Raw genomic sequence first — 17,029 nt, 5'->3', positions numbered from 1 at the left:
CACAGGTGTGAAACTGCCAAGGGGCCCAAATGGAGGAGAGAGGCCTGGGCTCACTTCATGGACGAGCTGACCTGTTGGAGAATGTGGGGTTCTCAGTGGAGCTGCAATGGAGGAGGGCATTTCAGAAACAGGCAGCTACTAGCTAAGTCTTGAAGATGGAGGTACTGTGGGCTGTTGCAGAAAAGGCAGCCTGAGCAGGACACAGAAGAGGGCTCCGTCAATTGTAAGGCTCACCGAAGGCCCCACCCAGCTCTTGGATGTGCCCTGGACATGCAACCTTTTCCCTTGGCCCTCCAAAGTCTGGACTAGCACTCCAGAACTGCAATGAGACTTTCTTTCCCAAAAAACCCAGTCCCTGGTCAATGGAGGGATAAGTTGGATTTCTCTTCCCTGGTGGCCTCATTCTCTGCTTCCTGTTATGTCACCCAATCCAAGCAAGTGTCCTGAAAACTCATCCCATCTGCCTGCCAGGAGGGAAGAGTTTTTCATCAAGAAGAGGCTTTTATTCCATAGTTAGAAATAAAAGCTTCCATTGAAAGTGTTTCCGTGAGTAACAACGACTGACACTAATTCAAAATAACTTATAATTAGGGTGACCATATAATCTGTGGTCTAAACCTGGACATTTCACTCGGTTTTGCTTCCATTACCACCATCCATACTCGAAACTCTTTTTATCTTACAAAACTGAAACTCCGCACCCATTAAGTACTAACTCTTTATTGCCTCCTCCTCCAGCCCATGGCACTTGGCACCCACCATTCTATTTTGTGTGTCTGAATTTGACTACCCTAGGCACCTCATATAAGTGGGATCATGTAGTATTTATCTTTTTGTGACTGGCTTATTTCATTTAGCACAATGTCCTCAAAGTACATTATGTATCACATGTCAGAATTTCCTTCTTTTTTTTAAGGCTGAATAATATCCCACTGAATGTATTTAACATACTTCATTTATCCATTCATCCACCGATAAAACATTTGGGTCACTTCCATCTCTTAGCCATGGTGAATAATGCCACTATGAACGTGGGTGTGCACATATCTCTTTGAAACCCTGTTTTCAATTCTTTGGGGGTATATATCCCAAAGCAGAATTACTGGATGATATGGTAGTTCTATTTTTAACTTATTGAAGAACTGTCATTTTTTTTCCCATAGTGGCTGCACCATTTTACATCCCCACAATCAGTACACAAGGGTTGCAATTTCTTCACATTCTCACCAACACTTTTTTTCTTTCCTCTTTTCCTCCCCTCTTCCCTCCTTCCCTCCTTCCCTCCTTCCTTCCTTCCTTCCTTCCTTCCTTCCTTCCTTCCTTCTTCTTCCTTCCTTCCTTCCTTCCTTCGCTTCCTTCATTATTCCTTCCTTCCTTTTTCCTTTCCTTCCTTCCTTCCTTCTTGACTTCCTTCCTTCTCCTCTTTTTCTTTTTCATATTAGCCATCCCACTGGGTGTGAGGTGATTTCTCACAGTGGTTTAAACCAGGACATGTTAAGAGTGAAGGAGGCACTACCCATAACTTTGTGGGGGGGCGGGGCGGCATGCAGGCATAGCCTGGGATGCACAGTGACTGCAGCTATTACTGGCCTGGAGCATCACATGAGAAATGCCATTCCTGTGACTTCAGGCCTACTGGGTTGGGACACAGAAGCCCAGTGTGCAAAGGTTTGCGAAAGAGCAGCGCGACAATCTCCTGATGGGGCCAGGTCCTGCCTGTCATGTACCCAGCCACCTCTCTGCCTGCACTCCCCAAGCTGCTCACTAACATAAAGGAGGAAGAGAATCTCTCAGGTCCTCACAAGGTAACCATGGTGGGAGCAGTTTGAATGTTCAGAGGTGGCTCTGTGGAAACAAGATTTTAAATAAGTGGAAGTCCCATATAATTAAAATGATTCTGAATTAAAATTGCCACCTCAGTAATTGCTTTTATATTTACTGCCATTGCCATTGTGTAACTTATCTCATTGATTACTGTTGGAGAAAAGTCACCAGCCCTCCCCTAGGTTGGGGGCCAAGGGTTAAAGATAAAGGAGGGAACAGGGTGTTTTGACTTTATTTTTTATTACTCACCAAGAGTTATAGCTATCCAAGTGTCTTTGTTCTTTTTTATAGTAACTGTATTACTAAAAACATGTACTGCTTGTAGTCAGCTTTTTGATTCACATAGCTCTTCTGCGAAAATAATCTCCTAAGGCCTGACAAATGCTTCAAGGTGGATAGAATGAGTATTACTATCTATACTTAACAGATGAGAAAAAAGGCTCAGGTATCAAGTGGGCCAGTGAGTGTTAAGGCCATGCATCAGCTGTTGCACTGGGTGCCAAGACCTGACAGGCATGAGACGGAGCTTGTCTTCCAGGGGAAGTTAGGAAGCTAGGCAGCTCATTACAACAGTGACGAGTGACACCAAGAGGCAAGTGGAGGGTGCCATGGGAACGGATGGCAAAGGGAGGAAGCCCTGTTTCAGCTGTGACCTGAAGTACAGTAGGTGTGGGCCAGGTGAGCCGGAGGGAGGAGCAGAAGGGGGAATGAAGGAAGAGCCGTGTATGCAGGTGTGGGAGAACTAAAGCTTCTGTGCCTGGAGTCATGAGTGAGTCTGTGACAGAGCCAGGGCCTGAGGAGGACAGGAGTTGTACTGGTTGAACCCCTGCTGTCATAGACCTTCTGACACGCAGAGACAGTCTGTGTGGCCTCTACCACCTTGGAGCTTCACTTGTCTTGACTGGGGCCAGGAAAATGGGTGGGTGGTGTTGGCGCCCAAAGGAACACTATGTGGGTGGGGCCACATTTCAGAGGCCCATGGGGTTCAGAGTTGCTGTAGTGACGTGAGCAAAATCTGGCCCTGATTTTGAAATGTTAGTGAATAGCTACTATTTCTCCAGCCAGCTGGAAGAAAAGAAACCCTTTAAGAAATGTAAATCTTAGGAAATAACGTGGGGTTGGCTTTCCTTTCCCCGTCATATAAATCTAAGTACGACCATGGCACTTTTCAAGTTCTTTGTCATCTTCAAGTGCAGAACCCAGAAGGAGGCCTGGAATCCCTACAACTACTTTCTTGGAGAGAACAGAACTAGATGAAGAACATTCCACCAAGCGGGCCCCTGGTGGAACCCTTGGTGGATGCATGTTCGTTCCTGTGTTACGTTCAAATGTGGAACAAACCAAGAGTGCCCTCTTGGATGAAAGGTGACGATGCCCTGACACTCTGACACGTGGGCAAGAGCAGCCCTGGGCCCGGGGTGTGTTTTCTGGCCTGTGCTGTGTGAGCTCATGGCTGGGCCAAATTTTGTCTGGTTTCAAAAGGATTCAGTGGGATGGAACAAGGATAAGGCTCTTGGGCAGCCTGGCCACCAACAGCGTGTTTCTGCTACCAGCTCGGGCTGCCAGGGCCACACTGCCATCTAAAAACCTGGGCCCCCGCCAGCTCTAGTGCTTGATCTGTCCTGGGCTGGTGATTCTATCACTTTGGGCTTCAGTTTCCTCATGTGTAAAATGGGGACAATGACACCTGCCCCAGAGCACTGTGTGACATTAGTGACATCGAGTCCCTGCAGAGGGCATTCTGAGAGGCCAGAGGGCAGCAGGAGGCACTGGAGACCATGTGCCCTAGTCAGAGAGGGGTTTAACATTCAGCTTTGTGTTCAGCATCTGGCAGTGGCAAAGGATCACGCTTGCTGTCCTGTCAGAATTACATTAAACATCTCAATGGCTTGGGCAGTGACTCAAAGAAAATGGTGATCTTCTTTACATGCTCCCTCAGAAAATGAACCAGTGCCTAGTCCTCTGTGCCTGCATAGCACTCAGCAGAAAGTGCCTGCACACACGTGTTATTTTCGTTCACAAGTAGTTAGTGTGACTTCAATATTTAACCTAGCTGACCTATAATTAATTAAGAAGCACTGACATTCTGAGCACTGCCTCTCAAGAAGGGGCAGGGGGTGCAGTGGGTAGAGAGCAGCATGAGAACTCAAATCAAAGCCACGGAGAATTCCAGAGAGAAGAGGCCAGGCCGGGGAATGTACTCAGGATCCAGCAGCTCTGGTGGCTGTCCCCGAATGACAGGGATGCAGATGGCTGGGCTCTGATGCTCGCTGGTGGAGGCAGAGGTGGGTGCTGCATCCTACAGGCTGCCAGGGGCCATGGTGCGGCAGCTGGCTCACCAGTCACTTTGCCTGAGAGCCAGCAGAGGGGAAGGAGTTGGAAGGAGCTGGAGGTCAGGCTGCTCCAGCTGATGGGGAGCACGTTAACCTTTCCACAGCAGCAGGGAGCCTACAGTCTCCAGGACATAGTCGTTAAAAGCCAGCTGGCCAGCTAGGCCGATGCAGGCCCAAGGCTGCTTGGGTGGGGAGGGCAGAGGAGCGGCTCAGGGGAGACCAATGGGGAGTGGAGGAGAGGGGAGGCCCTGTGCCCAGAGTCAGCAGCTGGAGAGGCTCCTGCTCCAGCTGGCTCTATGGTCTGAAGAGTGAAGTGGCTGTGTGGAACTGTCTGGGAGGAATGTACTGGGGAAGGGAGATGGAGAGGATGGGGGCAATGGGAGGTGCTGGCCTGAAAGCTTCTCAAAGCAGGGAAAGAAGGCCCCAGACCTCCGCAGGTTATCCCCACTGAGAGGAGATTTAGAAAACCAAAACAAAAACAATAGTTTCACAATTTAAATAAACATCAAATGCAGCTCAGTAGTTTGGTTTTAAGCAAAACCAAACCAAAAAATCAACCCTAATCTATTTCCTGGCTTTAAAACCATGCAGACAGCCACCAATTTCCCCAGCTGGTCTTCCACTTATTAAAGCACAGACACGAGTGATGCCTCTGAGGACAGTGGCATCGTATGTTAAGAAAATATACATGTGTGTTAAGAAATATACATGTGTATTAAAATGGCATCTTAAAAAAATTTTTTTTTCTCCTGTAAAAATATATTATTTCTTGCCCTTGGGTTTTTTTAATGTTCAGTTCAGTTTCCCAGATGCGCCCAGTGAGAATGGTGACCACATACACAAAATTTAAAAAGTGGGAAGTGGAGAGACTCTAGATTATCTTCATGTATAGTCAGTTTAAACATTTTTCAAAGAACTGACCACTAATTAACTAGTCATTGGCACATTCAGTGCAGGATAGCAAGCGCTTAATTTAATATAAGTAGTTATTCAAGAAGGTACAGATATAATTCTATTTCAAAAAATATATTTTTAAAAAGTAGACAGTGGTGACAAATATTGAAAACTATGCTAATTACACAATAGTTTTATTTCTCTAATTTCCAACTTTGAGATGTCATGTGTATTGGACACATTAAAATTTTTTTTTGGATGCATTAAAAGTGAAATAAATAACAAATGGACACATGGTGTACCGTAGTCCTTGGTCTAGAAGTGACAGTGACATAGTGTTCAAAAGGAGTATGACAGTGACAAGGATGTTCAATAAAAGTAACTTCAAGTTGTGTTACTTATATATTTTACCTCCAGTAACTTTACGGACTTAGTCTGTGAATGAATCTAGAATAAGCGAACACTGTGGATGACAGTGTCAAAGCTAGTAACAGAATATTGTTGTGTCACTCCTTCTCTGGGTGGCTGGTTCCCTCTGGCCCATCCTGAGGCTGGTTGCCTCAGGTGGTGTGGACATCAGCTTATAGACCCTTGGCTATAGGAGCAGGGGAGGGATGGGTCACCTGCCAGAGGAATCTCCAGGAGGGAACTTGAAGACCTGAAACCCATGACAGAGACAACTGCTTCCCATGCTAGACATAGGACAGAGGGGCCACGCTGAAGAGCTTGGAATATTAGTATATGCAAAGATGTATACTTTTTTTAAAAAAAATATTTTATCATAGTAAAATATATATAATGTAAAATCGACTATTTAAACCATTTTTAAGGGAAGAATTCGGTGGCATTAAATATACTCACATTGTTGTGCAGCTGTCCCCACTATTGTTCTTTTTTTAAAGGGATCAAACCCTTTGAAGTCTGCCCCATCTGGAGTCACCGTATCTATTCCTGAAGGCTCATAGCCATTGTGAGCTTTGACTAAAAGGGTTCAACTTACTTCCACCCCTCCCAACCCCTCCAGTTCAGCTCAGGTGTCAGGCAGCAGATTCCTCCACATTAAGCCAGGGGCATCCCCAAACCCACTAAACCATCTTAAAGTGCAATTAGTAGCTTCATACAGCTTATTTATTTATTCAAAAGACTGTAACAGTCACTTCCAGGCTGCAATGTTCTATTGTGTAAAAGGCAAGTTTGGGACCTTTTAAAATGTGTGTTATTTACCTGATAGAATTTAATGGCTTTCTGGAGCTATGCCATTTTATTGTGGAAATTAGCGCTAAGGGGTTTTTTAATAGCTGGATTTTAGACCCGTTAGCCTGCATTTGCTCATAGTGCTAATGTAGTCGATTAAGCCAACAGCCACTCAAGGGCGGTGAGGGACACTGATGGGGTGACTCCAGAAGGGGCAGCAAGGCTGAGGGTTTCCACTCCTGTGCATACAGGTGAGTCTCATCAGGCCTTAGAGAAGGGCATGTGGCCATTCTGCATTCTTTGGCCCTCCTACAGCTCTCAAACAGAGCTCCACCAGCCATCACCCGTGTTACCTGAGAATTCCTGTTTGCTTTTGAAATAATGATTCTTTACTTTGAAATTATAAAATAAAAACAATTCTTTGGCTATGGGCTGGACAAGGTGGCCGGAAATGCCCCAGGGTGACTTTTCCAAAAGAGTGAAATAGGAAGATGGTTTGGAAGAAAGCAATGGTAAGGATGGCTCTTGGAATCTGTTGATATTTATTTTTATAATGTCGATGTAAGGACGTGCCCCATATGATCAGGTATTCATGGTTTCATACATGAAATCCACACTCTGATATTTTCCTTCTCTTGGTTTTTAAGCCCCTCAGTAGTACTTAGAATATCATATGGTGTCTCGGTGAGAGGCTTGTCTTGGTGGTGTAATAGAGTGAGTACCATCATATAGACAGGTTAATAAAGCCCTTTTTTTGCTTATCACTTCATTTAATCTGCCCACAAACCTAACAAGGTGGGGGGGTCACTCTTGTCATTCTGTTTATGCAACTGAGAAAGTTCAGACTCAGATGGGCAAATACATTGCCCAAAGCAAATCCCAGCCCCAGCTTAAGGATTGCAAAATCCCATGCCTGCCTCACAATGCCCTGAAAAGGAGGGCAGACTAGGGAAAGCTGGGTATTTTTCTCTTTCTACTGGGAAAGCAGAAATGAGTGGCATGATTTGGATTCCTGGTCTTTCTTGTTGTAAAGTCATTTGTAAGTCATGACTGAGCAGTCATTTTGTATGCAGTGCTATCTAAAATTCAAGATGTGGTTATAAAGGAAGCAGAGGGCGGACACACTCCTGTGTCAGCAACTACATGAGGGGCTGATGGACTAGGAGCCATGCCAGTTGGGTAAGGTGGTTATTTAAGGTTTCTGTGGAAGATGAGGCTTAACTCCACATCTGGAAGAAGCACTGTGGCGCTGAAGGAGAACTTCACCCCAACCCCTTGCATAGGCGGCTGTCCAGACACCTTTCCTTACAGTGCCCACACCTGGAATAAGAAGAGCCTGCTGTTCTTGGCTTTCCTCTGAAGCCTCGTTTTGCTCAGGCCATCTTTTCCACAGAGAAGGCTGGCCCTTCCCTTCACTTGATGCCACCTGTCCTTTGCATGCTACTGAAAATGCCTCCTTCCCGCTCTCCTTCCTCTGTGCTCTGAAAGTACTTCTGGGTTTTACCTCCACCTCCGCCAGTGACGTTTATTTTTTGGTAATTTGATGGGGGGTGTTCCTGAAGTGGCTAAGAGTACTGACGAAGTCAGACCTCTCTGGGCTTTATGGCAGAAAGGCTTTGGATAAGTTATGTCTCTCTGGAAACCCAGATTCACTAGAATTTTAAGGAGAGTATTTGGAAAATGAAATGAAATCAAACTCCATTGGAAATATTATCGCTTTAGGGCCCTAATGTTGAGCTCCTCCTCTTTGGTTGAGAGGCGGTGGAGAGGACTAATGAAGTGACAGGTGGGATGTTCATGTGGTTCCTACCCATGGCGCCTGCACTAATAAGACCTACGATGATGTATGTGTATGTTGCCATGTGACACACACAAACACACACACACACACACACACACACACAGTGGTCGTGTGGATGCTTAGGGCTCCCCGACCTCTATGGGTTCCCACAGAGTGGAGTCTGCAGGGAGTGGATTTTTGTGTCCTCCATAGAGACCAGCACAACACCCTGTCTAGGGCTGGATCTCAGAACCATAATAGGCATCAAATGAATAAAGAAGAAAAAGAAGCATGAATAACTGGTAACAGTAAGGTAGGAGAGTATTTTAAGTCCTTTGATAGTGTGAAACACAGCTGGAGGGGAGGGGAGGGTGCCGGGATTGGTTATAGGCTTCACCCCCACTCTGTGCGGGAAGGCTCTCTAAGCATCTGCGGCTCTCTTTTGCTTATTGATTTCTGACTTAATTCCACTCAAATTAACTGTACTGGGTGATTTCAATCTTTTGAAGTCTTTTTCTTTTGACTTTCTTGCCTACTTTTGGACTTTAAAAATAACTCCATTTTTGCCCTTCTCTACCAGTATGGCAGTTAATAGTTTTTCTCAATTCTAGAGCATCTTATAGGTGTGGACACCTGCTTGAACCCCTTAGTGGTGAACCTGACTATCTAGCTCTGCTTCCTGAGGTGGCCTGCTGCTGTGGCATGCAGCTGCAGTCTCAGAATAGTTTTCTATTTTAGGCCCAAGGCTGCCATCTTTTAACCATAAAACATTGGTTCTAGTTCATTCATTCATTTGTTCAGTGTTCTCTTTCATTTATCAATTAGGAAACTTATTGTGTTTCCTAATTGTCAGGAACTGTGTTAAGTGATAGGGATAAAAACATAACTAAGCCAGAATGCTACAATCATTATAATTATTAGTAGAAACAAAGTTTTAGTGCAGACTGAGTACACTCTGTTAGAATGTAAAATATGGTGTGAGCCCCCTGTCTCTGACCCTGCCTTCTGCTTCCCTACCGGGTGATCGAGGATGAGAGAATCACTGGCATTGCTTGTCAGAGGACCCGGAGTCTAGTCCCAAGCTCTGCCACTTGCTACTTTGTGACCTTGGGTGAGTCACATCACCTTCTCAGGCTCAGTTTTCTTGTCTGTAAAATGGGTCCTTCCTATCTCACAATGTGGTTGTGAGGATCATAAAATAAGACAATGTAAGTGTCTCTAAACTCTAAAGCTCTTAAGAAGGTTTTTATTTACACGGTATACCAAAAGAATTCCGTTATAAAGAGCCTCATGCTTTGAAGAGACCAGAGACCTCTGTGGGTCTGCAGGGCTGACGCGAATCCTCCAGTGTGCCTCCTGGGCATCTTCCAAGTTGGAAATTTAGCACTTTCTCAAACTGAAAGCAGCAAATCCTCCAGCGCCTCTCTGGGCGGGGAAGCCCTGAGCATGGGTAGGCTGCTGCTTCTGCCCCTGCACCCCTGTACCCCTGCACCCCGGCACCCACGCAGCGCCCAGCTGAACCCACAGGGTGTGCTCAATAAACACTGGTAGCATAAATTAACAAATCAGTGGCAGTTGTTTGGATTTTAACGTAAATGGATCCTAGACCGGAGATTGCTGGATGGGCTGACAGCGTACAGTCTTAGTGATGCATCTTCAAGGCTATAAAAATGTAGCCATTTCTGGAGTCACGGGCTGACATTTCAGAAGATTATTATATGCACAATTTAACCACACGGCCATCTGTGCCTTCCAAGTGCCGCCGCTACAACTGTTTTCATGTTGGCTTTCTTGTTCATTCCTTTTTTTTTCCTTTTAAGTCAAGCACAATTTTTTTCCCCAGCTCCTCATATTTCTAGTTGAATGTGATTTATTCTTATGAAATTAGGCTCCATTTTTATAAAACTGAAGTTACTGCAAATGGTGCTAGAGGTTTCACGGCAAATATGAATTCCTGATTGGCTGCTATAAAGCATCCCTGCTCTCTCTGCTGCAGCTCTGTCGCTCCGAGACAGATGGAAGCGATCCAAGGAGATGATTAACTTCTGAGTCCTCGAAATGTCCTCACGCTTGCCTTGCCCTAGATTTCAGTACTGACCTCCAGCTTCTCTGCAAACATGCAGCTGCATGGCTTGATAAATCATACGAACCCTTCTTTTGATCACAGTTATCTACAGTTTACTACTTAGGAAGGGAAGTTAATCACCCAGAGGCACTTCACAGCTGCACACACGTCTTCCCTTATCCTCCAGCATTTCGCATATTTTCCACTTTACCTGCAGCGGATGGCTCTCCCAGTGCAGTGTATCTGCACCAGATACACCTTTGCAAGTGAGCCACAGGCCCACTTAGTCCTGTTCTCCCCTGCCTCTCTCTACCCAACCCAACCAATAATCCACAGGAAGACAAGATGCTTGAGAGGCATGTTCTAAGAAGTAAGTAGGGAGGAGACTGTCTCTGCAAATTGAGGTTTTCTTGTAATTGGCTTGTTTATCTTATAGAGAATTTTGCCCCCTCTTCCTGCTCTGGTCTCTTGATTTTTTTTCATTATTTGGGGCATCAGTGGGCCTCTGGTAGGCCAGCTGACGCTCAACGGCATAAAGTAGATGAAAAACTCTGCAGTCAGTAGAAAAGAAAAACCGCTCCAAACAAATGACCCTTCCCATCACAGTATGGAGACACAAGTGAGTTGGGCTGACGCCCCAGACTTGCTACTGTGATGCCATGTTCAACTGTGGACACTTTGGCTATTTCAGCTGAGTCATAAATTAAGCCTACTGCTCAGGTAAAACCAAACAAGGTCAAAGGTTTTTTTTAGGAGTGACCACAGGTAATTTTTAAAATTAGGTAATGAAACACCAAAGCTTTAATTGATCAAGGTTCTGTATTAATCATTGAGGACTCACTAAACTGTAAAGCATACAGTCTAACTGCCAGATATTGAATTTCTGCCAGAATGCCTATTTAAACCAGGAAACTGGACAAGTGAAAAGACAGATAAAGTTGCCTTTCAGAAAACATCTAGATAGTCTCTCCCCTCCATCACCCACGGGGATGAGCTTTCTATGGTCTTTAGAAAGGAAAGGGAAATGCTACCTCTTTGCCTGTAACTAGTCTCATTAGGTCTGATCTCGAAGCCCAGGAGGGAGGCTTTCTTCTGGGGAGGCAGAGAACAACAGCAAGCTTCCCGTACTGTGAACTCACATTCCCCTACAACCCGAGTCAACCAAATCTGATCTCACCACCAAGTTGCACATCTTGAAACAAGACAGCTCCAATTCCTGTATCAAACATCCTTGTATTCACCAGGTACTTGAGGTGGTTCTGTGGCTGAGTGGCAGGGAGACAGGCCCACATGACTTGGATTTACCTGGGCCAGTCTATTCAACTCCAGAATGGCAGAACTAGGGAAGGACCTGCTAAGTGCTCTTTTTTTAGGACAGCAATGAAAGTGCTGTCAAATCATTATGGGATTTTGTATCAAGAGGTGATTTGCAGGCTGAAAAAAGTAGATTAGGAAACCAGAATAGTTTGCGTGAATGAATGTTCAATAGATGAACACCAGGCTTTAAGGAGACAGAGATATTGGGGTTAGATCTCCACTTGGGGGGTGGTCACAACCTGGGTAGAATTTTCACTTGGTTCCATTCTTGCCCTGAGCTGGGTTCTCTGACAGAAGAACAGGTAAGTCACATTGCTTATTTTCTAGAAAATGCTTCTGGTTTATTCAACAGAATAAGTAAGATGATAGAAAATGATTTCTGTCACTTGATAAGTTAGCATTTTCTCCTTAAAAGAAGTTAGACAATATGAATCTAATTAATTTAGTAGGTGTTTTAAGTCCTTATTTTCAAGAAGGGTTTTAAAATGTATCTCCAAATGGTTATAGATGCTTCACACTTATGGAAATTACTAGTGTGGCCCTGAATTAGTGGAAAACATAGAATAAAAAAAGCACAAAGAAGGAAGCTTTACGCTGTCAGAATGGCCAACACAGTCAACCCATTACTTTGAAATGAGCCAAGTTCCCCCAATTTTGAACAGAAAAATTGTCAGATTTAAAGGGAAAAATGTTCTATTACATTTGAAGCTCGAGAAACCTGTAGGAAGTGTAATGACAATGGGAGCCTCTATTTTTCTATTTCTAGGGCATGGTCTTCTGTCTCACAGTGTGCTGCTCAGCAGTTACATAATCGACAGGAGCTACGATGCTAACTTACTAGTTGATTAACTACTGGGCTTGACCAGGGCTTGGAGAGAACATCAGAAAAAAGTCAAAGGGAACAGCATGGCCTATCATTAAATCCATGCACGTTTCCTACCTAGGACAGGGTCATGTATCTTTTGGGAAGAAGCTTCAGGATGTATCAGTCCTAGTTTCTGATTTCTGATTGTATTTTGCAAGCAGGTCTTCAGAGAGTGTCCACACTTTCCTAAAATAGGTTCTCATTCATTCTACCAGAGTCATAATGACATTTTGTATTTACATATCTAGCTTTGTTGAAATATAATTTATACACTATAAAGTTTACCCATTTAAAGTGTGTTTTAGCATATTTACAGGGTTGTGAAACCATCTTCATGATCCAATTTTACAACATTTTCAATCCTCCCCAAAAGAAACCATGTAATCACTGGCAATGACACAATATTGTAAACTGAGGGCTTTCTTCTCTTGCTTCTCAGTGCATTTTGTTGAAGGAATCACTTATTTAATAAGTCAAAGGGTAAAAATAAAAATATATGAAAGGAACTAATATGTCAGATTTGAAATGTTTTGATCCAGAGTCCTTTCTCCTTCTACAGGAGACTCAGACGCAGTTTTGCTGTCAGCTTTTGTGAAAATCCCGGAAGGAATTCCAGAAGATCACGTGGCCACTGCTCTTAGAGCACACAAGCTTGTGTGGTTGTCATAGGGAAGGCTTTTTGATTGAAATAAAAATACTCAGGCTCAGCCTGCCACCATAGAGGACATGCTTTCCACCCATAAGAAGAGATAATGAGCCTAAGTGATGGGTTTTATTTCGGAGGAGCTGAACTGGACTATTTTACACAGTCGATTACTGCTTATTCCACAAAAGAGAACTGAGAAGCAAAGGAGGGTGGTGACAGGTCACTAGGTAACACTGAGGTACCTACCAGCTGGCCAGGGGGCATCTCCAGCTATTTCTGACATTATAAGAACCTCACTTGTGGTGAGAAATGGGACTTTGTCTTTACTTCTTGATAATTCTTTAACATACACACACACATACATGCACATGTGTGCACATACACACACACATAAAACTTTAGCAAGTATAAAAAACCCCAAAAACCCCAAAACAATCAAACACAAAAAAGATCTGGCATGTGCTTTCTAGAAAGTGACTTTCTATATTCCTGTTCGACTACCTTTACTCAGCAGAGCCGGCTGTCTAAAACAGCTTGAATGTGTTAGCTGAGTAGGTCTATAGATCTCACTCAATAATATAAGTCAGAAAAAACCAGCCGAAGCACAGAGTAACAAGTCAGGCACTCAGGACCATGAATTGGGTTATGTGCATAAAGTATTCCAAGAGAGAATCTCATCAAAAGACAGATAGCTCCCGGGGAAATGATATGGAAAAAGTCTGAAGAAAACATCTCAGAATAAATGAAGTACTTATTGCTGAAAAATGAGCTTAGATCTCAACCAATTCCAAAGTTCAGAATTTACTGTGCCGTTCAGGCCTCTTCCTCTAGTTCCTTGTCTCTTGTTTCACTGCACAACAAGGGACTCACCACACTTTCTGTGAAATACAACAAGGCGATTTTTGCAGTAATAAACTCCACACAGGCATGACAAATCCAAGCATGCAAAAACGTTTAACATCCCAGTTCCCAGATACTTGAGGGACAAAATCCGATTATGAATTATATGCCACAATAAATAGGGCTCAATGTTTCATAAAGCAAATTATAGTTCATAAAAATGACAAAACATACCTGTCAGACAGAGCGTGGAGAGTGGTTCTCTGCGCTGCCTGCTGGAAGGAAGGTAGAGATGTTTATTTAATATTCTGACTTTTAAATTATGTGCTCGATTAACACTTAAAAAAAAAACACTCCATGTCACACACATTTTTGCCATGTGGCCAAATATTAAACTACTAGCAACACAGTGAGAGCCCTGTCCTGTTATGAAAGGAACATTCTTGAAGGGTTAACTGAAGCGCCCGTGGTGCCAACCTGCCACCAGAGGGGGAGCGTGGGGAGGCGCGAAGTGCTGACGGGTGAGGTGAGACAGGTCCCAAAAGACCCCATGAGAATCAGAGCTATTTCATTTTTCCTACCTGAAATTATTTTATCATTGTTTTATTCTACTTTGCTGTAGGGAAAAAAAAAATCTGTTTTGGTTCCTTTACATCTTCTCTCCCAATGAAAGCGTGATTTTTGACCCAATTTTCAGATTTATTGAAAAAGTCACCACAATTGGAAGCTGGAACACTGACTGGAAATGAGATGATATTGTGAGATTATTGATTTGTTGTAGGCAGAGTAACAATTTTGTGGCAAGTTTTTAAAAAGAGTCTTTAGAGATTCATATTGAAATATTTATGGATGCAATTATATGATTTTGGGATTTGCTTTAAAATAATATATTTGGAGGGAAGGGAAGTGATTGGGCATGTAAATGAAACAGGATGGCCTTGGGTTGCTAACGTTGAAACTAGGTGATGAGCACACTGGGAATCATTATATTATTCTAGACTTTTTGTATGTGTTTGAAATTTTACACAAAACAAAAACTAAGAGAACATGAAAAGGCTGGATTCTCTCCATTTTGTACTCACTTTCCTTTCGTCTGCCTAGTCTATTTTTTGTCTGCTTGCCTTCCATTGCTGAGCACTGAGACCTCAGAAGACAGGGGGGACACTCTGTCCTGTGTCTCAGAAGTCTTAAGTAGGAGGGGCTTTGAGCATGTCCTGTAAGATCAAGGCTCTCTTAGGGTGTACCAGATGAGATGTGCACACGGTCTGTTTTCACCTTGCATGTGACACGTGTCAAGTGTACTGTTTACCAGGGACATCAAAATGTTTCCCACATTATTTCTCATTACATTGGATAGGAGACAAAACAGACAGAATCTTCACATTAGAAAAACATGACCCATCAGAACCATGATCCTTGTTACAGAAATGAAATCTACCCTCAGCGATAAATACATGTCCTGGATCGCTTGGCCACTCCAACATGCACCAAATTCCTACCACGTGTGGATTACTACACTGGGCCCTGGGAAGGATAAAAACAAAGCAGAAAAACTAGTTATGGTCTTGGGGAAGCACAATCCCAAGGCAGGAAGTCAGACTATAGGTCCAGGGATGACTTGAAGACACTTATAAACTAACATGCAAGTAAAAAGATGGAGCTAGGACAGTGCAGATATGAGTGATAGCTAATGGTGGTGGGTCGGCAGCTCCCCAAATGTGCCTGAGACTGTCAGCAGGTGCTCAGTAAACATCTGCTGAGGAAACATTAAATGAATGAGACAATTAGGGAACCCTTCCCTCCAAAATCTGAGCAAAGCTATAAAGACAAGAGGGATGCGGTCAGGGAGAAGTGGTGCTGGTTGTGCTGGATTAGAGCGTGGAGCAAAGGCCTGTCTGAGCCTCCAGCAACAGTTCTCAGCTGGGGTGCCCCTTCTTCCAAGCTCAGGGGTGTCTGGGACTAAGGAGGGATGTTTCTGCGTGTTCCATTCCTGGCAATTAGTGCCTGGAGCCAGGCACTAATTGGGACCTTTCAAAGGTCAGGAAGGTCCCCTATACGATGAGGAACAGTCCCCTGAAAATGACAAGGGTGTTTCTGTGGAGGAACGCTGCAGCAAAGTGGGAATGAAAGACAGAGCTGACAGAAGTGGCATGGAGAACATTAGCTTCTGGGCCTAACCACAGGAAGTGAAACTAATTTAATAACAGGAACTTAGATAATTTCCACAGGGATATAACCACAGTGATTTAGGAAAACACATAAAATCTGCTGAACTGGGCACTGAAAGTTTCCCATTCTGGGTGAGGATTTGCCATTCATTTATGTTATGGACCCTAAGTTTGGCCCTCACCATATGGCTCAGCTTCCAACTACTCTTTCTGCCCTGAATACGATGATGAGGGAGTTAGGCCTATGTCCAGGCTTCTGGGGACAATCCACAGGTTAATGCCTGTCCTCTGGATTCCAGTGTCATACAATCAGTTCAAGAGAAGAAAGAAGATCTACAGAGCTTTCTCTTGAGGACACCCAAGGAAGTAGAATGAGGTGGAAGAAAGAGGTGAGAAGCCTGAGGAAGGTTTTGGCGACCAGGAGCCCCTCTGACACCTCAGAGGATGGGGCTGTCCTCTCTCCTCTCACTCCTTTCTCTGTGCCAGCCCAGGAGCACGCTCACCAAAAGCACCCAGCAGGTGATGGGCATTGTTTCCAGGTTTGTCTCCTAAAGGGTTCTCTTATCACTCAGCAAGATAGCTTTCACTCTCAGCAGCTACACGTGAACTTAACTCTGGACTCTTAACTCTGGCTAAACATACAGAAAGTATTTTGAACTCCCCAAAGGAAGGACATCATTTTGGCACAAAGCACTGGACACTGACTCTTTCGGGAATTACAAAAATCATAAGAGATGTCACTGAAAGTTCAAGAGAAATCTTTAACATGGCATGTGACTTTTCCCCTAGCCTGGGCTGTCAATATTTAAAAAGTCTATTGACTTTTTTCTCTCCTGCTTCTGAGTACTTCCCGCTGACTTCTGTGATAAGGAAGCAGTGCTTACTGAGGTGAAGCCTATAAGAAAATGATTTAAAAAGCAAAACAAAACAAACAAGAAAGAAACTCAGCCACTTGACCATCACTGGTGTGGTGTGGCCCGAGTGGTGGTACCTGCTGAAGGTCACTGCACGAGACTGATGCTGGCCACGTCCCCTAACACAGGCTGAGCTGGAAGCCTGGAGCAGGGGCTGCTTTCCTCTAGCAGATGGACGTGCTGCAGTGA

General features: G+C 44.1%; 1 protein-coding gene and 1 long non-coding RNA gene across 9 annotated transcripts in view; one reads left to right on the top strand and one right to left on the bottom strand.

Moving 5' to 3' along the window:
- AFF3 (ALF transcription elongation factor 3) overlaps window positions 1-17,029 on the bottom strand; it is a 461,951-nt gene that overhangs the window by 63,781 nt on the left and 381,141 nt on the right. For 4 of the 5 annotated variants that reach the window (XM_039867117.1, XM_039867119.1, XM_039867114.1 and 1 more), the window contains one exon: window positions 13,993-14,033. In XM_039867117.1, the coding sequence (XP_039723051.1) occupies window positions 13,993-14,033 (41 nt within the window). The remainder of the gene's footprint in view (window positions 1-13,992; window positions 14,034-17,029) is intronic. The other variant, XM_039867115.1, reaches the window with a different exon arrangement.
- Window positions 1,419-17,029, top strand: part of LOC120606028 (uncharacterized) — a 31,492-nt gene continuing 15,881 nt past the window's right edge. Inside the window, exon 1 of one of the 4 annotated variants that reach the window (XR_005653813.1) lies at window positions 1,419-1,805. This is a non-coding gene — a long non-coding RNA (uncharacterized LOC120606028). The remainder of the gene's footprint in view (window positions 1,806-17,029) is intronic. The other 3 variants (XR_005653812.1, XR_005653814.1, XR_005653811.1) reach the window with 3 other exon arrangements.

This window comes from Pteropus medius, unplaced genomic scaffold (assembly GCF_902729225.1).
Source record: "Pteropus medius unplaced genomic scaffold, Ma_sr-lr_union100, whole genome shotgun sequence".
NCBI lineage: Eukaryota > Metazoa > Chordata > Mammalia > Chiroptera > Pteropodidae > Pteropus > Pteropus medius.
This window is presented reverse-complemented; position numbering and strand designations above follow the sequence as displayed.